Genomic DNA, 24,987 nt, shown 5'->3' with positions numbered 1-24,987 from the left:
AAGAAAGAGGATGTGTCCACTATCAAACAACCACCCATAACAGAACGATGTTTGCACATTTTGCACTTTAATATTTTCTCCAAAACAGACAACTAATTTCTCCCACATTTTTACACTAATAAGAAATAAAACACCTTTGATAGCATAAAGAAAAGATATGTAGAAAAGTATTAAAAGTTTTTGGATGTCTCAGTTTAATGCAAGTAGCTGCTTCTGTTACTTCAAATGTTATGAAATGTTTAAGAACTATTAGCAGACACAATGAAAACAGTGAGCCCTGGAGGGCATGTTAGCCTAATGATCACAGCTATAGCTGGTGTTTCCTGCAGACAGCGAAGCGAAAATAGCCCATCTTTTGTTACTATCCATTCAACTTGTGCCATCATTGGTTTGTGACTTGAAACAATAAACTCAAAAAGTGACATCATACAAACAACCACTATAATTGTACAAACTGCAAAAGTAAAAGTGGTGCAAAAAGCTAACAATTTTGCCTAAAATCAAAATGAGTTAATGAGAGGTACCAAATTATTTCCCAACTATTCTGGAAGACACAGCTCAGCCAAGGTCTGTAGTACACTACATTGCAAAATACATAGTGCAGAAATGGATGACTGGTTAATTGATGATTGAGACCAAACCTATTCTAATGACTCACACAGTACTCCCAAAAATGAGATTTCTCATGACATTTATTCAAATAAACAATACAGTTTATAATTTGCTAGGATAAAATAATAAGTTTGAACACATAAGAAGCATTTGGGAGAGAATTCCCCAAAGATCTGAAACTGGGGCAAAGGATGTGTTTTAATGATGGCTGACACTTTGGTGTCATCTTCTGACTTGAATCAGTGCCTGTATATTCGTGTCCCCTCCAGTCAATCCTGTGAAGACTGCCATACTGCAGAGACACGAACGAGAATTTACAAGGAGAGGGCTTGACAACCAGAGCAACCACCACACAGAACAATGAAAAACCTGGAGGGGCACTGACATTTCAATGTCGTATCCTCAACCCATGTGCGAAAAAATACAGTCTTTAATGCAAAAGCATAACAGCGTTATAAAACAGTCCTACAACCTTTAGAAGTTTGCCCTATATTCCTCATCTGCCCAAGGATCACGCAAGTCCATCTGTGTAGCTCAGTTTAAAGCAATGTTCAGCCTTACTGCAAGGCAAGAGATCTCTTCATCGAGGCGTGGCCACTATCAGCCCCATGCCATCCAAGTATTCCCTGCAAGAGTGATGCAAATGCCTGACCCTGTTTGACAGTGATCCAGTCCAATTAGCAGCACTACAAAGCTGTGCTGTCAGTACATTCTATTACCCTCATTCCATCCCCAAGGTGCAAGCTGAGCTTTAAGAGGGCGACCTCTAGCCATGTCGGGAAAGAGGGAGGAAAAAAGAAGGGGGAAGAAAAAAAAAAAGAAAAAAAAAAGAGTGAATGTCACTCAGTTTGGCTCTTGCAAATTATTAGTAATGTTCTTCAATGTTAAACACCTCTAAAAACAACTAAGAGGGTGCAGCAAAAGGTTAGAATAGAGGGACACAGGGCCTGTGCGTTTAACCTTTCCTTTGAACTGTGAAACTTTTTTCTGGTCTTGGTTTTCTAACTCAGTTGCACTTTCACTGAGTGTTTTAACTGATCACTTAGCAACTAAGAAATTCTATCAGTCCCCATTTAAATTTACTAATAAGGTGTAATTTGTGCGCTGCTCTGAAGAGACTGAGGATGATAGGGCGAATGCCTTATTGCCAAAGACCTCCACACCCCCCCACACACTGGAGGGAGTAAACAGACTCAACTTACATGGCAAAAGTACACCTTTTCAATATTGGTAAAGAATAAATATTTCAAAATTTCAAAATTATGCAAACACGTGCCACTCTTGCTCTTACTTAACTTCCATGCATATGGACTATTTACAAATTGAAAAATACAGACTTGCTATTTTGTTCTTTTGATATCCCGCCCCTCCCCCCTCCCCCCGAAATGTCTTTGCCCCTTTGCAATCAGCCTATCAACATTCAGTCACCCAGACAAGGATCTCACCACATATTGCAGACATGGCCAGGACAATTAAAGCTGTGTTGAAAACATTTTCACACTAATGGGAAAACAAAAATCAAAATCAAAACAGAAAAGATTCGCAAGCAAAAAACTGGAAAATAAGATAGTTCAGGGGAGGTGTTACAATACAAGCCAAAAGGATGTATTTGTTTTAGATGGATCTTTCTGCTTTCCCAAGACTCCACTCTGTTGCTAACAATACTGTAGTACACTTTCTTTTTATTACTCTACCTTTTATTTAAATATAATTTACTTTTTAAGATTTTGTTAAACAAATCCTGGAAAATGATGCAAAAGTGGGTGGTTTGCCAAAGGAGAGGCGGCAGAAGGCCCGTGCTGCCCTGTTAAATTGCATCAGCGCTCTAGTTTGTCAAGATACTCAAGAGTCCGTTGCATTGGGACGTGTCCTCAATCCTCGATGTACTCCCACAGGTCCTTCTCATAGCCTTCATGCACGTGCTGTAGAAGCACTCTTCGCCTGCTCTCACAGTATCTACCAACACAAGAAAGTTTATTTATTTACAGAACAACAAAGGCATACGTCAGAGTGGAAGGCTGTAATTAAGATTTCCTTCCTTCACTGACCTGTACTTATCTTGTACTTTCTGCTTGATATCCTGCAAGGAATCCTGGGAGATGTCCCGCTCTAGGTAGCCAGACAGCACCTCAGTGGCATTTTCCAGGTCTGCCTGGTTGTTCTGGTGAACAAAAATAATTGAAAAACAACAATATGGTCACAGCAAAAAATAAATTAATTAATGAATTAGGGAAAAAATAAATAAATAAACTGTCAGCATTATGAGTTCAGAGAAAAAGTGTGGGGATTAAGTCACACTGTGACATTCGAGATAGCTAGCAAGTAAATGAGATTGAGTCTTATGCAAATATAAACACAGCTAAAGCATGGTATAGCAATCCTTTAGAGAAAGTGGTGTATCCTCTTGGTCTGCTTCAACATTATCAGCAAAACTGAACTAAACTGAACTTTTAAGATTGATTGGTTTTTTTTTGTTTGTTTTTTTTATTTCTATATCTCTAGTCAATTACATGCATCATACAGCATCTGCTCACATTCATACCACTTAAAATAAGAATTTTCCTTTTAACTTACCTCAAAAATAATGGACTGGTTGTTCTTCTTGAGGTAGAAGGCAAAGACGTAAGTGAACATGAGCGTGGAGCGGCACTGGCACAGTACATCCACAGCCTTCTTCAGAAACTGCACCTCAATCCAGGACATATTGTGCTGCTGCATCTCTTCCATCTTCTGCTTGACCTGAGCATAGAGCTTGTGCTCAAAGCGCAGGCTCTGCATGTGGTTCATGTAGCGGTTGCAGTAGAATAGGTACCTCTGCAAGGCTGCCCTGGAGCGCTGCACACACAGGATGGTACTGGCTTTCATTCAAGAGTGCTTGACCAAAGCATAACTCTTTAACTCAAAGTCAATGGGCAGTACATAATCAGCAACATATAATGAAATATCTTAATGGTATTACAGAGGCATTTCAGCCAAGGCGCTACGCTTAGTACCCTATAAATCACAGTTTATCAAAGATGTAATGGACTATTACAAAGTATCTAGGCTAGACATTGTGATATCTGGCAGAGTAAATTTCGATGTTAAAATTATTGCCTTCTACCTCTTGGGCATCTCTGGCTGCCTTGGCATCATCTTCATTGTAGCGATTGCAGTTGTACCTGAAATGGTATGATCATTAACAATACACATACACATATGGTTACAATTTAATATTTGATGTTTTCATACTTTCCTGACTATTACATATCACCTGATATAACAGTGATGTATTATTCAAATATTTAAAAGGTTCTGGTGATTAATTGAAATGAATATGCCATTATCAATGTTACCAGGCTGAGCCGTGGGGCTCCCATGGACCAAGGCAGACCCAGCAGAACTCAGCTTTGCAGTTCTGGTTCCGACAAACCATGTGATTGCAGCCACCATCTTTCTCAATGGTCACATGGCATTTTGGACACTCCTATGAGCGGAAAGGATTCATAAATTTATCTATATTTAATAGCAGTAAAACCAAAGATGAAGTCCAGGGTTGTGAATAAAGCAATACCAAAGATCAAAGCTTAGGGCAGGGAACATTATTGAAACAAAAAAATAACTGCACTCATTAAAATATTCAGCTTTTCAAAAAGTCTGTCACATTGACCAGAAAAGTGGCCTTCACTAGCAGACTATTTTCTACGATGCCAATTTCATACCTTTGTATTTGCTGCAATCCAGTTGGAGGTTTCACTGTCATCATCGCATTTCTTAATCCATTTTCTCAACCACTGCAAAAACAATAACCAAGAAAAAAATACTGATAAATCCAAGTCTAAAAAATTCAGTCAGGATAAGCAAAAAAAGAATAATAATGTGTTGAAACATTCCTTGATAGCTTACCTTACACTTGACAGGATCATGCCAATTCTCCCCACAGTTGAAGCTGCAGCAATAATAGGTAATAGGTAAGAATAGGTAAAATTTTGTTAATGTAAATAATTCTTGTTAAACCCAAAGTCAATATTTAAGTACCGTCACTGTCAGTTCACAATAGTCTTTTCATAATTTTTGAAAACTCTCTTACCAGAACTGACGGCCACACTTGCACCTCACTGGCTTGGCATCTGGGTACTGGACTTTCACAACGTGATGGCAGTCTGGTGCTGGGCACCACTTTAACAGTCGATTGCACTTAGAGCAGGAAAGAGACAGAGAGTGAACTGATGGACACCCCTTGAAGGTCTATTTTTTCCAAGCAATACATATAGATAACCTTAAAACTCAGTACAATAAATAAATAATAAATATGGATTTTTCAGCCCACATCAATATACTGTTAAGGAGAAAAGAAAACTCAAATCTTACCTCTACAAAACTATTAGTAATTAAATGCTGGTACTTCAACTTCACTTTTGAATCTGTTATGAGGCGCCTATAGGAGAGATGTAATAATTTATTAATCTTCTTCACATTAGAAGGATGACTGGTAAAAGATTCCTTCCTTTCGTGCTTGATGCATACAATATAAATACAATAACAAATAACTGTCAAGCAAACCTTTTTCCTAAGCATTATAGTCAGAAAATGTATTTACTCAACAACTGATTTTGTATTATTGCAAAATTAAGATTTACTGCATGTTACAAACAAAGGCAGAATCAACACTGACATGGGAAACTTGTTTCTGTACTGTACATGTCACTACCTATACTGAACAGTGAATACACTGTTAGGTCTTTTGTTAGCTGGTGAGATCAGAATGTAGGTTAAGACAATTACTGACTGCTTAAAAGCTGGTACAAGAGATTAGTGTCCATGGTTCCAATATGGAGGTATATTTCTTTGTACTGAGTACTGGAGTATGACTAAAGTCTCAATAACTGATTTACAGATTTAACTCTTAAACAACACACACATACCCAATAGTCTATGTTAAAAGTGAGATTTGATTATGAGTTAGCCATTAATCAATCAGTTCTACCAATAAATGCAATAGTCCCCCACGTGTTTTTGTTTTTTTCTTTTCTTTCCGAATTACAGGAGTTAGACGTACAGGCGGCACCCTGCACCATTAGTTGGCAACTGAGGGAGGACGTAATACTGAAATGCCGCTATTACTTATATTTAGATTTCTACTTATCCAATATTTGATCATTCATTTCTGTGCACGTCATGTGTTCAAGCTATTCAAAACATTAAAGGAGTTCCCATTGGGGTTTGTAATCCTACACCTTTTTATATGCAAAGCCCACTACAGTTACATTTCGAATAAATTGCTTTGAAATTCATTTATATTTCATGCACTGGATGCATTTTCGTATATTTTTGGCTCTTTTAATAAAAAGTGCTATATGGTTTACTACAGCACAGGTAGTACAGAACTTGCAGGTAATATAAGCAACAACAACCATAATAAGGACAATAGTAAAATTCAAGATAAAAAATGCTCTTGCAGGGTTGGTTAGTCATACCCTATTAAAATGTATCCAAATCGGATTGAACTGAATAAAAGTGGATCAGTGCATCTCTAATTTTGAAGACCATGGAGTTGAACAGTGTCTCCGTACAGTGATCATTTCATTATCTTTAGTTTGTTCTCCTCTCATTACTAGAATGCTGATCATTGCTAGTCAATATGCAACAAGACATTAGAGCAAACATAAGCACAGATACTCACATGACTGTGTTGTCATCAACCAAAATGTCACAACTATGAGCAGGACAGGAAATGGTCTGAGAAGGCAACACAGTGGGTAGAAAATTATGAGTAACACTGTTATTTAAAAGACTAAACAGATAATACAGGATAGTTAATCTTAATGGGTACCTGTCCCATTCCTTCTTCTATAATTTTGGTGGTCAGGTAGTCTCCCCAGCACTGCATGCAGAACTTGTGTCCACACTCCAGGCCCGTAAAATACTGTAGAGGAGAAACATACGATTTGACTTCAAAGAATATACGACACCATGCGAGTGAAAGGCTCTGGATTTTGAACAAACAAATTTAAACAATGACATTTATTATTACTGAATAAATAAATAATTGATCATTTTGAGTGCTAAAAACTTCAGCACCCAAATATTGTTGCTTAAAATAGTCTAGGTACTGCATATTGAACGAGTATTTGTTGAGAAAATGAAATGTGAAGTGTACAGTTCTGTTTCTATGATAAAGTGGGCCTTTAATTAAGATAAATATGCATAAGTTGTCTACTCCAATGTAGACATGAAAACCTAATTACCACCGCTTTCTAAGCAGACACTACACTACTGTCACCTGCCCAGCACTGCACCGTTAAGCCGGAAATACAGCAGTTAAACTGAGTTCAATGATTAAAAAAGTCAGCGTAAAAAAAAAAAAAAAAAAAAAAGTTTCAAAGAAAATCAGGGTCTATACTGTACTGCACTTTACCATACAAAATTGGCATCTTGCTCTTTAAGAAATGCATAATTCTACATCTTGATTTTAATTATGAATCATGTTTTGTTGGGGGAAAAAAAAAAGTGAAACATGTGGCACTGAGTGGCTCTTGGTGTAAAGGGCTGGATTATGATGGTATTAACTTTTTTCCTAACTTTTGGACACTGTCATCTTCTTTTTCAGCCCCAAATGGATCGGAACTTGTTGATTACTAAGAACAGATTTGCATTACCTTATTTTCTCATATCATCTCAAAATGCATGCCAATATATATCCTAAGAACAAAACTATAAGAGCATTGGATTGAACAAACTTTTATAAACAGTGCAACAGCAGATGAACTCTGTGCCAAGTGGTCAAAAGCTATACAGTTCTTTGTCTGTATGTGATGGACGCTCATTGGATGTTCTGAGAGACTGCACATGTTCCCAAAAGCTTCATGCAAGAGATTGCCACATGTTGGAACCTGTTGTTTTTTTCCACTATTGCCACTAAAAGTAGGCTGTTTGTGTTGCTCTGTGCTCTGCATGTCAGACAAAGCTGTCCTGCCCCTAACAACACAGACAACAGAAAAAGATCTCTCTCTTGTGAAAAATTCTGAGTTAGGCAAAAGCCGAAGACCTGGAAGCGGACAAGCAGTGGAAGAGGAATGAATGAAAAGGCGAATGCGTCATAAACAAACATGATCACATCTTGCCATCAGCCTAGCCATACATTTTTTTTTTTCAATTCTCACTGCTCTAGTGTGACCAATGTTGTTAAAATGGTGTGTAAAATGAATGTGACCTTACACACGATGACGCATGCCTTAAAACTCTACTGTATTAGTAATCACATAGCTTTTGCATGTTACAGTACATACAATACAAACTAAATCCTTTCATAAACCACAACTTAGACTTAAACAAAAAAAAAATCAGCTCATTAAACGAAATGTATCGTCTAGGGACTCACAGAGTTGGGGAAGTTCAGATAGCAGATCTGACATGGCATGTCCTGTGCCGATGATCTGGTGTTGATTGGAGGACGGATCCGTGGCTTTTTACTCGGGTTAATAACATGACACTCAGAAAAAAGCTTGTCCAGGTTACCATCAAAATACCTGGATGAATTGAGACAAAAACAAATATGATCACCGTTACAAAAAAGAAATAAAGCATGAAGACATTCATGTCATCTTGGCAGCATATAATGACTGGAACTCAGACACTTGCCTTTCCATGAGCTTTTCTTTGTCCCAGTTGAAGTGACTGAGAAGGATGCGTGTTATTGTTGCAGGATTCTAGAGGAATGAGAAAGGTTTGGTCAGAAATAAATCTTAATTTTGCAGTAACTACTTTTACTTTTCACTCTTTACATAAACAAGATACAATTCTAGTAACTGCTGAGATGAAAAGTTTCTTAGTTGGTATTTCTACAATCCTACAACTGTAAGGACCTAGGTTTTTAAATATATGAATTAGGCTGAGGCATTACACCAGAAAGGCGTGTACTGAAACAGAATCAAGTAATTTAAATTACCAAAATAGATCCCACTTAAATGGTCATTTAGTGTCCATCCGTATTTAGCATCAGGAAACTTATCTGTTCATTGCTGTAGACTTCACATGCAAAATGGCAGCTGATTATTATTCAATAAACCAGGAAACTAGATGGTGGGAAAAAAAACCTATGAGTGCACCATTTCCTGTGACTTGTCAGGTGATAGTGAAACTGAACGAAGCTGCAGGACAATTTCAACAAATTTAATGTGACATCATGCAAAAATTGCAGTGGTAGTGCGAATTCATCACTAACTGCCATTTCACCAGCAGAACTACAAACTCAGTTTAAACTGTACTGGCATCTTAAATAAAAAGATCAAACTGAAGTTTCTTTCAAAGGGCAACAAAACCAAAGTTAAGCCCTGTCCACAAAAATACCCTTAAATGTAAAAGATCACATACATTCTTACCATCGATTCTATCTCCCACACATTTCTGTAACCAAGATCACTATCCATATTTTGATTTGAGTGAGCACCATTTGCAAAATGGATCCTGTGCTTTTTATATGTCTAAAACCCACATATGCATTGCCTTTTTCTCCTCAGTGGAAGCAATTAAATGAATTTTAGTAATTTAACATATTATTTACGCTTAGTATTACTGCTTCCTTACCTCAAAGTAGTTGATAACAACCACACAAAAGATGTATGTGATCTTTTAATTATGTTTTTCAACCTAGTAGCATTCACTATTATCCTTTACTCTATTGGCTACATTCGTAGCAGCCAGGTTGGTAACAAATGAGAGCAATGCTACTAATGAAAAGAGAGTATGCACAATGATGTTATGAAGTTATTGGCCACAACATAAGTGCACCACCAAAAGGTACAAGCTATTCTCTTTTCTGGTACACAAATGATAAATGCATAAAAACAGAAAACAACCCAACATAATGTGTCTCAATAAGGTGCTAGGCCAAGAGCTGCACAACTACCTACAGTGCATCGAGGCATAAATTATTTTTAGGACAGAAATATGCTGCTTGAGGAGCAACAAGATGCTGCGTTCTATGCTAAACTATGAACAGCAAGGAGCTGGTGTTTTCAATAACTATTTAAGTCACCTCAGGTTTTCTATTATCTACCATTTGTTCTTTCTTACGACTTAATCAGCCCTTTTTTATTGGTAGTATTAAAAGGTTGTTTTTAAGGGTTAGGTAAACCTGTTAAAGGCTAATTGCCCACTTTTCCACTTTTAGTTGAGCTTGCCTCGGTTGGATTAAGGACACCCAAACTACACAGTGCAATGTCATGTATACTATACTATCACTCACAATACACAATGGTCAGACAGTGAGTGGCAAACTAAAATAAAATCTGTTGCATCTCATCCTCCTGTAAAAGTATTGGAGCTTGCATGAGACACTTCAATTTGTGTTTCCATGTTTGTAAAACTTCTATCAAGGCTCCAGCTGCCTCTGTCATTTCCAAGAAGAGCAAAGTCATAGTATTTCATATTTAACAACACTACGTTGGACAGGTGAAAGTTCTGTGCCCATGTATTATGGAAGTTGTTACTGCAGAATGGGCAATTAGCATGATCTCCCAAGTTTTGTGATTACATCAATCCGGACTGAAGCCAGTAACAGCACAGCAGTGTAGTGGTTATACTGTTGCCCCACAGCACCTTTCTGTGCCCAGTTTGCATGTTCTCACCCTGCTTGTGTGGGTTTCCTCCACGTACTCCAGTTTACTCTCAACATCCAGACAATCATGTCTAGGTTAACTGGTGACGTTAAATTGCCCATAGGTCTGAATGTGAGCCCACTCACCCAATGTGAGCTGGGACCCCACGACCCGGAAACAGATGAGAAGTAGAAGATGAATGAATGAATGAAGCCAAGTATCTACTACAGAGACATTTGACTTGGGTCTGAATGATTATTCCCTTTTCAAATGCAGACAAATGCCAGATGTTAGTGTGTCTTAGTGGGTTTTATGACCAGTGGAAAAGAGGCTAAAGAAAGCCTGCTTCAGTTTACCATTTGCCACAAGTAATACTGCTATACAGTTAAAATAAATATTGTTTTCCAGTGTATGGTACTTACTCAACTAATTTTTGGTACCAAAGTACCTCTTTTTCCATCAGCCATGATAACCCTTTAAAGTGGCCTTGTTACTATAGTGACAGTGCATGAAGCTATCGTGACCTCATTGCCTACTACACACATACATATGAACATCCAAGGGATATCAAACAGAGAAATAGGCGGACCTCCATAATTGGTCCTGGGCAAGGTTTTACAGACAGCCATACTAAATGTATGGTACAATAACTATCAGAACAGGCTATAGTTAGCAGTGAACTGTCACTTATCTGTTCTTAAATACACACATACAATGATAAGAGTAGGGACAATTCTTCTGCTGTGTTTTCACATCACCTCATCTCTCAGTGAAGATCAGCAGACCAGTTCATGACGGCTACGATCCACAACTTTGGTCTATTATTAGTCTAATATACGAACTTTAATAGTTTGCTGTATGAGGACGTATGCGTGATTGAAAATCTTTCTTTGGCTTCTGAAGTAACTACAATGATGTGTACCAGCTGTCACTGTGATTACAGGTGCAGGAGATTCCCCAGATGATGATGATGCAAATCATTTTCAAAAGTTTGTGGCTAAAACACACATGGTGCTTTTTATATGCAGTGTGCATTTGAAAGAGCAATAATTTTGCAGCTGTGGGGGGGGGGAGTATTCTAGTGCCCTGGTTACACTCTTTAAGCCCCCGCCCTGGTCCCCTCCCCAAAAAACTGGCTTAATCTCTGTATGAAAATACTGGATAGAGAAATTTTCTATCTCAAGCTGTTCATACAAACGATGCTTATTTCACTGAATCCTGACAAATGAGTGGGGCATTCTAGGACTAATGCTATCGAACTTCTAAAGTTTTGGTTATATTTTATGTATAACAATACATGAAATTGTGTTATACTACTGTTATTCTATACTGTAAAATGTGAATGCAAATGACTCAGCTACAAAGGTAGTTTTTTTCTCCAAAACTTACCCAATGCATTATTAAAGGACCGGTTTAAAATATTTTTATGAGATAGGAACATGAGTCACATGTACAAACACAAATATGAGGTTGGGGAATATGAATTTACAATTAAAGCAGAAGACAATCAAAAAGAACAATTGACAATTTGCCCATTTATTAGCATTCCTCGCAGAAACTCCAGTAACCCACTGTGCCAGCTCCTGTAGTGAATGATCCTCAAAGAAAGGGTATAATCTTCAGATTTGTATTACTGATAATGTTTTTGAGACTGAAGTTTGTGACGCTGGTCACCTGTAGCAAGGTAAACTCATTCAAGATATCCTTTTTGCCTGGACAAAATAATCTAACACGTCTCAGTGAATTTGTGGACAATACTAGGGCAGGTTTGGCCTTTTTCTGGTTGTATGAGGTTTGTTCTTTGACGGTCTACACGAGGAAAAAAAAAAAAAAAAGCACAGGTAACTATATCCTAAAAATGTCCTCAGAGACCAAGCAAAACAAGGCACGCTTGGCACATGAGGGAACAATAAGAGGAGCAAATTACGGGAAAGGTCGTTGAATTGACATAAACCATCCCATTATCACACACGCCACATGAAAAACCTCACTTCAAGGGTTATTGCTACAGGAACCAGAAAACAAGAATCTATACGAGACTCTATTTATGGAAGAATCATCTTTGCGGATTTTTCCACTCATTTACGTTTTGTTGTTTTTTGAGAGGAGCAAGGGCGGACAGGGAGCTGTTAAAACGAAACACTGACCACTAAAAACACATCGACGGATAAATTCATGGATAAATAATACTTACAAACACAAAAAGTGGCAGGTCTCCCAGGAGCACTTTCCATTTTATTCTGTGGCCAAGTGAAGGGAAAGGAAATGGAGGCCCAAGTAGCGTTAAGCTGGAGGGCTCCAGAGTTTTCCCCTATTCTCTATCTTTTAACGGCCGACAGATTGTATCGTTTTCGTTTGTGGTGCATCCAAACTTATTTGGAAATCATGACAAATAGTCAGATTGCCCGTAAAGGCCAGTAACACAGAATACAAGTAGCTAACCAACTCGATGACCAAGCCTTTCGTGCCAACGTTAAAGCGGCGTTATCGCTGCTCTTATTTTGCAAATGTCGCACCGTTAAGTTGGAGCAGCTTCGTTAACGCGCTGCAGCCGCCGTCCAATGAGATCTGACTGTGATCTGCTTCGAGAACGGAGACGTTATGTTTATCCACAAATAGGCTCGTTTAACGGTTACACTTGGCTAGTTAGCGAGCTAGCTAACTTGCAGGCTAATGTTAGCTTAGCAAACGGCACTGCCAACTTCTCAATAGGGATTAGGCTACTTCCTGGAACAGAATTCGTAAAGCGATTGTTCTTTTAATGTACAATTTTAAAGTTGCCCATATCGTGTCCGTGTAATCGAAACGCCAAGCACACGAAGTCGTGATTAACTGAAAAATATTGTTTGTGGTGAGCAAATGGAATGACTTTGTTAAACTGCCAACTTCCAGCAAGTAAACTACTCCTAGCGGGCTAACGGCTAAGCTAACGTCCACGGCCTGTTTACGCTTCACCCAAGCCCGGACCCCGGTCTTTCCTATCACTGACATACTACAATATCTACCTGGATGACCTCGTTGACCTCCCTGATACACTCCACCATATGCTGGAGGATCTGCTCGGCAGTCAAAACCTCGAAGCGGTAGTCCTCCTCCTCCTCCTCGCCGGGACCGTGGCCACCTCCGCCGGTCTCGCCGCACTCGTCTCGCTCCCCACCGGCCACCACGGGATCGACCAACTCCACCTCTCCGAGTTCCAGGGTGTCGTCCTCGGGCTCCTCTTCGGCGCTGTCCTCGCTACATTCCTCCTCTTCGTCGTCGTATTCATAGTTATAACCCTCGTCTGAGTCCATTCCTAGCGTGGTTATCAACTTATGACAAGCACACCGAAAGGTCTACAGTGTGTAAAAACGGCGATTGTAGAACAATACGGAACCCAAAATGATCTGAGCCTGTTTTTCAGCTGCAGCGAAAATAACAACAAAACGTCGCCGCTGCTAAGCCAACAAAGAGAGACAGCGTCACCAACTTACGACGGTCTTACGTCAGATGGACTGTACAGAGGATAAAAAAGGAAAAAAATGTATTAGTATGAAAAACTTTTCCTTCCACCGAATAGTCTTAATGTTTTAAAATGTAAAAAAAAACAATAATAAAAAAAGCACTCTCACTAAATGCTTTATTTTGACATGTGTAACGAAAGTGTACAGCGAGTTAACAAAACACACGAAAAAACTCCCGATAAATGTGGGATGGAAGCCAACCTTTGGCAAATGAGCTACAATCACAAACATTGTCTAACTACTACATAAAAATGTTTTTACTCATAAAACGTTATATTTTATTGACCAAGCCCATTTTTTTGGTACCCCAGTGGATGGTAAGGGTATTTTCTCTACCCATTTTTTTTTTTTGAGAGAATCACATTACTTCAACTTGAACAGCGTTTTTTATGTTTCCGGCAATGTACTGGCACAAATCGCCAAATTTAAATGCAAAACAAAGAAAGACAACAACAACAACAAAAACAGCCGCTCCTGGTGCCTCAGTCATGTGACTGCACGCTCTCCACAGTTGGACAGTTGAACCCTCAGGAGTCATGTATGCGTTTAGACCAGGATGCCACAACCGTCCAATTTTCATTTTGCAATTATTAATTAACGTCCAATCTGCAGACACAGTGGAGGGAGTATGGCCGTTACCACAGGATTTCACCTCGTCCATGGAGCAATACCCGCTGAACCCACATACTTTCCACTTTGGTTATGGAAAACAGTCAGTCGCTCAGCGGGGCTGTTCTGTCCTGGACTCTGCTTTCAAGAGATATTTTTCTCTTGTTTTTCCAGACTATTCATCTGGTAGGTGATAGTTAGGTGGCGTTAAATTTATGATTTCCCACCTCGTTGGAGTGGGGGAAAAAAACCTCCAGTGTCCATTGAAGCAAATAAACGTATCCACTAAGGTGTTACAGGCAATATTATTTGTGATACTTGTATGGCAAACCTGGCTTTTTAAAATATAGTGTGGGTATTGAGGTTAGATAATTTGATGCTGAACAAATTTCAGGCTCCATAATGAATGGACACAAATGTAAAGCAAAAAAAGTGCTCACTTTGGTTTTGTTTTGAATGTCCTGTTTGTCATGGTGGCTTTTCAAAACCTATCAATGGGCTTTGTAGAGGCAGCAGTTCATTATTCAGCCAGTGTGGGCCTACCTTGTCTAAAACCCTCTATGACAATGAGGCTTGATGTTCATGTTTTCACAATCGCGTCTTATAATCATGGCACTGTGCAGCATTGTTAAAATGAAGGTGTGCAGGTTGTGGATGCATCTCTACAAAACATGAATTATACCGCCACCATAAATTCATTTCTCAAACCAACAGCAAATGATGTCTTGGAATTCAGCAAGGATAAACCATTTACAGCAGAGATCAGTGTTGACCATGATCACTGTGATGACTACCCAAATGAGGAATCCTCTGAGAGATGTAAGTATCTGCACATTTATCCGAGTCACAACACTACCAAGTAAAGGTCACAGTGACAACTGTCCCATCCAGCATGGTCCACCACTTTCACTAACTTGCCCTAATCTGTGTTTCAGACAATCTGAGTGTCTCTGAAAGGAAAGCAGTTTTGAATGCAGAAACTGTGTGGGGTGCTGTAAGAGGTGAACACGTCAGGCTTCTGTTAGGGGTTCCACTGGAGCCTGGTTAACAAAACATTTAACAATTGATCATCTATTGTTACTTTTGTAGATTTTAGTGATTTATGACTTTATACTAAATGTCTCATCCTTAAGCACAGGTCTGGAAACCTTCAGCCAGCTAGTGTATCAAGATGACTCTGGTTCAGTAAGTTAGAATTGTCTATTTGCTCAAATTCACAAGGCCTCTGTAATAACTTTTCTTGAATACAAAAAATGTCCTTGTTACACAGCCAAATTTATAATTTTGATGTATGTTTTTAATACGTTTTCCTGGTGAATGCTTCTGTTTTAGTATTTTGTGAACAAGACTGAGATTGTGGACTTCCCTCGGTTTCAGTTCAGGGGGATTTTGTTGGACACTTCACGACACTTTTTACCAGTGCAGACCATTTTAAAAACTCTGGTAGTAACCACATGACATAACTCAATCTTAAGAGTTCTGTTTGATTGATCACACTTGTCATCAGTTTCTAACCATATGTTTTCTTGGTAGGATGCAATGGCTTACAATAAATTCAATGTGTTTCATTGGCACATTGTTGATGACCCTTCATTCCCTTACCAGAGTTGCACCTTTCCAAACCTTTCCAGTAAGGTAAATCATGAAGAAAGCTGTTAATTAAAAAGAAAGAATGATTAGCCTAATGTTATTTGCTTATTCACTTTAATTTACTTTGCACATATATGAATCCACTTTTTATTTTTAACTTAAACTGTTATCCTAGTTTTAAACAGTATGTGGAGTCAAGGGATAGGAAAATGCTGAGAAATGACATCCTCCCTGAACAAAGGCATCTGGCTCTATTTCAGGGGGCTTTCCATCCAATGACTCACATCTACACACAATCAGATGTGAGGAGGGTGATCTCATATGCCAGGCTGCGGGGAATCAGAGTCCTTCCTGAGTTTGATTCGCCCGGCCACACCAGTTCTTGGGGAAAAGGTACAGCTCAAAGACAAAACACGCCATGTTTACAAATGTTTCCTTTAATTATGGCAACAAAACATCCTGAATTTTGAATTTGTTTAATTTCTTTTCTAAAGGACAGGCTATGCTGTGTCTAAACTCAACAGGCAATGCAATAAATGTATTGAAAGTCAATTCTGAACTAAATTTGACCGATCAATATTTATTCTACAGGGCAGTCCAACCTGTTGACTCCCTGCTACAGAAGTGGCATCCCTTCAGGCACTTTTGGTCCTGTTAATCCAGCATTACCCTCCACCTACCAGTTCATGGCAAGACTGTTTCAGGAAGTATCATCAGTGTTTCCTGATTCTTTCATCCACTTAGGAGGAGATGAGGTTGACTTTTCCTGCTGGTAGGCTCTAATGTAGCAGATAATTTACATTTCATTTTAACAAGGATTTCCTGTTTTTGCTCACTTATTTGTTTACATTTCTGCTGAATAGGTAGCAATAGGGGCAAAGAATGACAACAGAAGGAATGTCACTATAGTATTTCTAGTAGTATCCTGATATTTTGCTTGTTTAAACATAAAAAAGGTTAATTGGAAACATGAAAAATGAATGTCTTCTCTTTAAAATGCAACAACAATAATAATAATCATAAAAATAAAAGAAACTTTGATTTATTTGAAGTAACTTTAACCTTTTAAAGAATATGCATAATAATCATTACAGTTATGTTTCCGAAGGAGATCCAACCCTGACATTCGCACATTTATGCAGAAGATGGGATTTGGAGTAGACTTTGCAAAACTACAAGCGTTTTACATGGAGAGGTAGGTTGTAAAGTGGAACAACAATAAATAAGGCTCAGAGAAATACACTGAACTCACCATTAATGTCTGTATTTCCAGCATTGTGAATATCACTTCAGCTCTCAAGAAGACATCGATCGTGTGGCAGGATGTTTTTGACTATCATAAAAGAGTAAGTAAGTATAGCCAACAAATATCACCACTATGATATAAAACAAAGCTACATAAGTCCAACTGCAGAGTCCATATGGGATCATGAACAATTCAGGCATTGTTAAAAATTACGCAATTATGCATAAAATTATGTAGCTTTTACATAGTTGCATGTTTAGAAATATATATGTGTGTATATATATAAACACTTTAATTTGATTTGAATGCATTCTTTGTGCTTAAAAAGGAAAATCTGATCTTTTGTCTCAAAATTTGTCATTGACAGTTAATTCACTGGAAAGAAATGGCTAATCGTACGTTTAATAGATTAAACTTAACTTATGTGCTATCATCTATGTGATGTAGCCATTTGGAATATCTGACCAGAAGTTTGAATCTCCACACTGGTATACAAATGAAACAGTGCATAAATAGTATCAAGCTAATACATCACAAAAATGATTCTAAGTCTAATCGTCTATAGCACTGTGTTGCAGCGCAGCTCTCTATCAGTGGTGGAGGTATGGCGAGCAGGCTGTTACCTGTGTGAGGTCCGCAAGGTGGCCAAAGCAGGACTCAGGGTGATTCTGGCCTCGCCATGGTATCTGGACCAGCCAGGGCCCACACACGATTGGGCACGCTACTACACTGTGTGGCCCCTTGCCTTCAAGGGTCAGAGATAAACTCCCATGCTGTGGCTTGTTGAAGTAGTCTGCTGTGGTTAATGCCTATCATAATAATATTCATTCACAGCTGTACCAGTAGGTGGCAGTGAAGACTGGTTTATGTATAGATGTTAAAGGCATATTCTCTATTCAAGTTCTGTATGGCATGCTAATTGTTTACCGAATTTACAAAAATAGAAATACGGCTAGTCTACAGTTTTGTACAGGGCTGATGTACAGTATTTTTCCCGGCTCTCTGCAGCTCAGTTTCCTCAGGTCAAGCATTATTTCAGTGTGAACATATCACAAACAATACACAACACAGAATTAAGTGTCCAGTACGGAATGGGGACACAGCCACACAGATGTCATTGCTGTGGTACATGTTCTCCGTGCTTGATTTACAGCTCTGTTTTGACATACGCACTCTTCCCCCTAAGCACAAAAGAATCAAGACATCTTGACAATATTATAAAATAATATACTAGAGCTGCACATCAGGAAGGCTCTCTCGGCTATAGAGCAGAGCACTGCAAAATCACTAAAGCTGTAAACCTCTGAAGCCCACTTAAATATTGTCTCTCTGAGTTTGACTTGAAGTGGCGTGATTATTTTGAAGTGAAATTTTTGTTCAGAAGTAAAATCATTATCTGACCGCCCTTAAATAAATCCATGGCGCTATCATCACCTCACAGGAACTGACAAACAGAAGAAGCTGGTGATAGGGGGCGAGGTCTGCATGTGGGGAGAATATGTTGACGCCACCAATCTCACTCCACGCCTTTGGTATGGCATGAAAATCACCTGAAATCACCACCTAAGTCAAATTACCTACTGCTGATTGAAATGATAACTGACTAATGATTACTGATTGCATCCAAAATCGCAGGCCAAGGGCAAGTGCTGCAGCCGAGAGACTGTGGAGTGATGAGAGACGGACCTCCAATGTCGACCAGGCATTTCCTCGACTGCAGGACTTTCGCTGCAAGCTCGTGAGGTACTTTTACTATCAAAGACTTTAACAAACATAATGCTGGAACACCTACAGGACATCAGTTTTCTCATAATATCTGCTTTATTACACACTGACATTTTTGTCTCCCTTTCTCCTCAAGGCGTGGCATCCAGGCAGAGCCTCTCTACATTGGTCATTGCAAACATGAGTTCCAAGGTGTTTGAAGGTGTTAGGACTAACATAACAAGATGAGCATTTGAGCTAAGTTCACAGTTGACTTCTTAGCTGATTCTGGGGGGAAAAAAAAATCGGAGGAGCCTTTAAAACTATGTAAAATCTTCAATATTTTGTTCCTTCAGGCTTCAGCATGTTTCCACTCAAGGACTCAGGGACTACATCTCATACCTATATATATATATATATATATATATATATATTTATTTATTTATTTATTTAATTTTTTTTTTTCACTTTTTTTGTAAGCGCTGCTTCAATAACCGTCATTTTAGTTTACAATTTGAATATTAAGTAGTAGAAATGTTGTTAAAAAACTTTTCAAAGCTAAAGTGCTGCCTTGCAATGCCATGTTGATTTGCACTTGAAGGTTTTGTTACATGGTTTACTTTAAATATTAACATTGCTGGTGTGCTTGCACTGAAATGTAATAAAATTATGTTAGCGTGGGGAAATTATCGCTATTTTTAACCAAAGTGACAAAAGTTTTTGACATTACAATAAAATAAAAATAAAATTAAATGTGCCCAATGGTAACAGTTGCATCAAGGCACTTTACACATAGAGCAGGTCTAAACCAAACTCTTGATGGAGTTGGTAAAGACACCCAACATATCCCTCCAAGAACGAACGGTGGCAAGGAAAACAGAGAAAAAAGAGGCAGGATCCTCAAACAGAACCAGACTCAGGGAGTGCAGCCAGCTGCCTCGACCGATTGGGTTGAGAGAGAGAGAGAAGGGGTTCTCAGTGCATCCCTCAGCAGTCTGGGTCTGAATTGAAGTTGGAACAAAAACTGGCTGACAGTTGTTCTTCCATATATTGACACTTTAGGTTGCCCAGTCAATATGTTTTTAGGGACGAGAGGGTTGAGCAGAAATCAAAAGCCTGCATGTCAAGAACATATAGATACACTTCACACTGGTTAAATACAGAACTGGGGAAAAGGGAGAAAGTTCAAGAGGAGCACAAGAGAGCAGGAATCTCAAAAGGAAGGAAGGAAAAGGAAAATAGTATTGATCATAAAAATAATAATAGTAATAGTCATATCCATAATTAAATATTTTTTTGTTTATTAATCAAACAGCAGTTTGGAATACTAGGCCTTCTTGGCGTTCCTGGGTCTTGTCATGGAAGAGCCTCAGCCAGGGACTCATGAAATGTTTTGCAAAGATCACTAAAATGCCATCAAATGTTGAGGAAGGGGTAGGGTTGGGGCTCAGACCTGGCAAACTTAAATGGGCACTGAGGGTGAAATGGAAATGGTTTGGTGAGGAGTCATTGGTGGTTGGTTTCAAATCTTACCTATAGTCTTGAGGTTTTGGGGAATGGGATCACAGATACTAGAAGGCAAGATGGCTTTCCTCTTAGGGGGGCTGAAAAGCTCAAACATCACATAATCCTCACCATGGGACGTAGAAACAGAGGTGAAGGGGGCTCAGCAAACAAACCCAGACCAAGCTAATGGTCCTCCAAATTATCCGTATGTTCAGTCATTCAGTCAACCCATAACGAACTGGACCAGCTCTGGGGGTCAAACTTTTCCCGGGACTGCACGGAGTGTGTGAATGCTCGCTCCGTCGATGTCCTGTTGAAATAAGGCATCCTATCAGGATAAACCAGCTCATTTTAGCCAGTCACCATTCATCCCTGGTCCCACATAGTGGGTGGATTTTGTGTCTGCCTGCTTCAGAAGGCTATTTTCACTATCATCCACTGTTTATCCAGAGCTGTACACTTTGTCCACTTTCCAAGCTGCTCTCTGTGGCTGAAACAGTTGACCCTCTAATCCAGAGTACGTTTCGCCTCCACAGGATTTCCACCAATGTGGTGTTGTATTGACTGACCCCAGTTCGCCTGACAAGTATGGAAATCCTTCAGCATGTCCCTGGGTGCCACCAGTTTGTGTTATCACAGCCAAACCGGGTTGCTCTTCACTGTGTGACTGCTGAATATCGCACATCCTACTGAATACATCACTCATAAAATACTGACAGGCCTATTTTGAACAGAACTTCAAGGTGTGATGCTTCCATCAGACATGATAATTATGTCAGAAGGCAGTAACTTTACTCCAACTATCAGCCAGGATAACTAGGCACACAATTCCTCCATCTGTTTACAGCTAATATGGGTGGGTGGGGAGGGACTGGAGCCAATCCCTCTCAACATTGGCTGAGTCCAGGGATTTCCCTGGGCATTTCGCAAGTCTATCACATGGTTGACACAGGGAGACAAACAAGCATTCATACTCACGCAATTTAGATCCAACAGTTAACTCAAAACGGCATGTCTTTTGACTGTGGGAGGTAGCTGGAGCGCTCAGATTGTTAGTCAAACTGAATGTTCCAAAATTCCCACACTTATAAAAGTAACCCCGTGATTCAGTCTTCAAATACAATCTTTCATCCAGCACGTTGATCCTTACCTTTTAGAAGTTATATCGAGGATTTTGTTGCAAACTTTTTGGGATCTGTCGTATGGAATTCGGTGACACTGCAGTCTTGGCTTTCTCCACTTGGCATTTCATTAAGTATAATCCGACAATGACTTTTCACTACGTCAAACACTTTGCCTACCTTCTGTAAGACCTTACCCTCCTGCTTTGTAAAGCTTAAGAAGACCATCACAAGCTAACTCAACAGCGAGGAAAATTGAAATGCATCTTCAGTGAAAGCCAGCATGTCTGCAGGGTGTCCTGTCCAGAATGCTCTGCTGCTCAGAAGTAGAGAAAGAATGAGTAGATCTTTGAATGACACATCAGGATGAGGTCACTGAATTTTGACGCACACACACACACACACACACACACACACGCACACATATACAGATTATATCTTTTTTTTTTTTTTTTTTTCAAAGTCCAACCTTCATCTCAGCATCCCATATGCGTGGATGTTACGTCCAACAGGAAATTCTCTACTGCATGAACATCCCACTTTCTCAGACTCAAAACAGAGACTCTCTGATTGCAACACATACAGTTGAGTTGCTATTTTGTTCAGGACTTCAATACATATCTTCATGTATAAAATAATTGCTTACTGCTATGTTATTGAGACTATAATAATTGCCATAATAATAGGCGTGCCCATAAATATTGGAACTCATAACACATAGACCAAATTAACATTAACACCAGGGAGAGTTACGCAAATGGTTAGCTCGCTCTCTTGAGGTTTGAATAATGCTTCACTTCAATCACTCTTGCGTTACTTCATTGGCTTTAGATAACAAGAATTTATCAGACATGCGTTAGTCTTTGGATCCATCTGTATAATGGAAAACAATCAATAAATGTCTGTACATGTTTGCAGGAATTCTGACAACAGTCATAGCATAGTTATTAGTCAATCTGAGTTTTTCGTCCCTAAATAATTACACAATTAAAAAGTTATCCACAAGCTCTTACTGGGTGTACTGCAGTCCACTGTGGAGATTCTGTCCGAAGGCATCAGTTTCCTTTTAGAAATCAGATTAGCAGTGCTTTTATATGTAAGAAGTGAACACCCCTAATTATTTCTTCTGTGACTGAGAGTAGACTTGTGAATATGATAAGGTACAATATCGAATAATTTAAAATAACTTTTTTCTCTTCAGTTAAAATGTTAAATTAAGACAAATATATAATGATGTCATCCATTTATCTTTAAGAGAAATTAGAATTTTAATATATAAAACAATCTCGTGACATCATGACTGATTTGTTCTTAACGCGTTAAGCCTCGCAATTCCTTCACCAGCAGCAACATAGATTTTACAGAAAGTCTGGCTGATGTCAGCTTACCTGTTAAATCAAACTGGCATGACTTTGATATGGACTGAGACAATGTAAGGATTACAGCAGTGGCAGCAGATGGCAAGGCGTGGAAATCCCTGATGTCCATAGTGCTGACACCACAATCCTTCTACTTCATCTGACTTGGGGGGTGCAGAAGAAACGCTGAACTGAACCTAACAAAGCTTAACCAAGCAAGCTTGGTTAACCACTCTGAAGCTACTAGGAGTCAGATAGACATGCTGACAGCAGTGTAATAGAGGCTTATGACGTGACAACATGGCAGGAATAAGATTATCCTGATGAAATATTTCACTGGTCTTGTTTATTTCAAAGTTTACAATTTAAGTTTGCGCAGATACTGTTCCAACTTTTTTTTTTTTTTTTTAAATCAGATATCTATTTAATACCTCTTTTCTCCTTTTCGTATCCCCAGAATGTGGCTCATTGTAGACCTTGCAGTCTAACAGCAACAACTTTAAAAGTTAATCTCACTCTTTGACAATAGCTGACATTTAAAGAGATTATATCAAAAAGCTGCTTAAACAGAGATTTGTGAACAAGCATTCAAGGATGTCATCTGAAGGACAATAAAATAGTTTTGGACGTGTGTCTGCTGTAGTGCATGTGTCTCCATTGTTTCATTGATGATTACAGTGAAAAGTATACAATAGTTGTAATAACTGGACAGTCTAAAACTACTGAACAGCTGATCCGTCTGACCTGCCAACCAGCTGGGATTTTAGCAATGACGTGCATTCAATCAGCTGCAGGGCTCTGTCATCAAAAATGTTTCCACTAAATACATAATCATCTAGTTGGCTTATGGCAGCCGGCTGCTAAAGATTGGCTGCATCTGGACAACAATCAGGGGGCTGAGGAGTGACGAAACATGACAGTTATCCCTGCCAGGCAAAACCCCAAAGTAGGACTTTGCTGATGGCAGCAACATCATACCTGTGGTGACAATTGGAGACTCACACATCCAAAAAAAGACAGGAAGGACTATAGCAAGTCTAACTATCTATCTATCTGTGCTAGCTTGGAACACTAACGTGGATGCCATATGATAATAGTGTAACGGTATTGTCAGCAGCCAAAAATGACCAAATTCTTATCTACCTGTGTGAACATGAATTTTTGTTGAGATATGTTGTTCATTGTGCATATACACTCACCAAGCATGTTAGTCTAAATACCATACTAATACTGGGAAGGGCCATGCTTTGTGCTCTAAACCGTTTCAGTGGTCAGTGATTATCAATAGGTATGATCAACAGTTTTGGTGGGCTGGTTCTTAGTGTCTCCATCTATTTCATCTTACCCATTTTTGATGTATAGTATATTCAGACATGCTTTGATTCAGCGGCAAAAAGATCAGCTATGTCAGTTTCCACAGTCTATAATTAGCTACTAGCTATTAGCGCTCACCAGTCTGGCCATAAATCTCTGACTCATCAGCTGTGGTTTCACCCACATTATCTGTGACTACACTATAGACAGTTACAGGGCTTTGGAGAAAAGAAGAAGAAGAAGAAAAACAAAAAAAAAATTGAATCTTGGTAAACAGGTTAACAGGATATTAGTTTCTTTCTCCATGCAACAATGACGATCAACAATGTAACCCGTTATAGAGTTTTCAGATTCCCTGAGCTGTTGAGGTAAATAATGCAAAGTCCATTGACACAAACCTCCAAAAAGGCTGGCAGGTATAATGCTTACACTTGTACAACTACTTAAGCCACTGATATCCCAGATCTGAAGTGTCCCTGTTCCAGGATTTAAAAACTGAATTAGCCAATATGATCAGAGCTCAAATGAATCTGTGTGCTCAACTCCTGTAGCCTGTAATCCTTTTATACACCAGTTTAAGTGAACAGAGAGAGCTCTGTTTTCAAAACTAAGTTGTCTTCCTAAAATCAAGAGTGACTTAATAGGGATTACATACATGTTAGAAATCAGTGTCTGCCTGTGCCTTTGTTGTTGATCTGATTAAAGAGTTAAACTAGATGTTATCAGCTATATGCAATCATGACTCCCATTGTTTATAGATAGATGGATATAGAAAATAGCAAACAGGTGTGTTGTTGTGTCAGACTCTGTGTAAATACGTGCTGTTTAATACTTTCAGGTGGGGAA

At 39.0% G+C, this 24,987-nt stretch overlaps 2 protein-coding genes across 2 annotated transcripts; one reads left to right on the top strand and one right to left on the bottom strand.

Moving 5' to 3' along the window:
* Positions 1-48: 48 nt before the first annotated feature.
* arih1 (ariadne ubiquitin-conjugating enzyme E2 binding protein homolog 1 (Drosophila)) lies at positions 49-13,651 on the bottom strand. The gene is made up of 14 exons (XM_029522089.1): positions 13,196-13,651; positions 8,233-8,300; positions 7,973-8,120; positions 6,425-6,517; positions 6,275-6,330; positions 4,963-5,029; positions 4,682-4,788; positions 4,498-4,540; positions 4,314-4,385; positions 3,948-4,078; positions 3,716-3,773; positions 3,187-3,447; positions 2,661-2,773; positions 49-2,568 (listed from the first exon to the last, which is right to left on the bottom strand). The coding sequence occupies exons 1-14, from the start codon at positions 13,481-13,483 to the stop codon at positions 2,484-2,486; spliced, it is 1,590 nt and encodes a 529-aa protein (XP_029377949.1). The 5' UTR covers positions 13,484-13,651; the 3' UTR covers positions 49-2,483.
* A 767-nt stretch (positions 13,652-14,418) lies between these two features.
* hexa (hexosaminidase A (alpha polypeptide)) lies at positions 14,419-19,133 on the top strand. Its single transcript, XM_029523321.1, has 14 exons — positions 14,419-14,488; positions 15,017-15,121; positions 15,238-15,303; positions 15,441-15,487; positions 15,635-15,745; positions 15,836-15,937; positions 16,153-16,285; positions 16,484-16,664; positions 17,001-17,087; positions 17,166-17,238; positions 17,717-17,891; positions 18,580-18,670; positions 18,774-18,881; positions 19,000-19,133. Exons 6-14 carry the CDS (start codon positions 15,842-15,844, stop codon positions 19,061-19,063), a joined length of 1,008 nt encoding a protein of 335 aa, XP_029379181.1. The 5' UTR covers positions 14,419-14,488; positions 15,017-15,121; positions 15,238-15,303; positions 15,441-15,487; positions 15,635-15,745; positions 15,836-15,841; the 3' UTR covers positions 19,064-19,133.
* Positions 19,134-24,987: the final 5,854 nt, after the last annotated feature.

Source organism: Echeneis naucrates, chromosome 16, assembly GCF_900963305.1.
Source record: "Echeneis naucrates chromosome 16, fEcheNa1.1, whole genome shotgun sequence".
Lineage (NCBI taxonomy): Eukaryota > Metazoa > Chordata > Actinopteri > Carangiformes > Echeneidae > Echeneis > Echeneis naucrates.
Note: the sequence above shows the minus strand (reverse complement) of the source record. Positions and strands in the feature narration are given on the sequence as shown.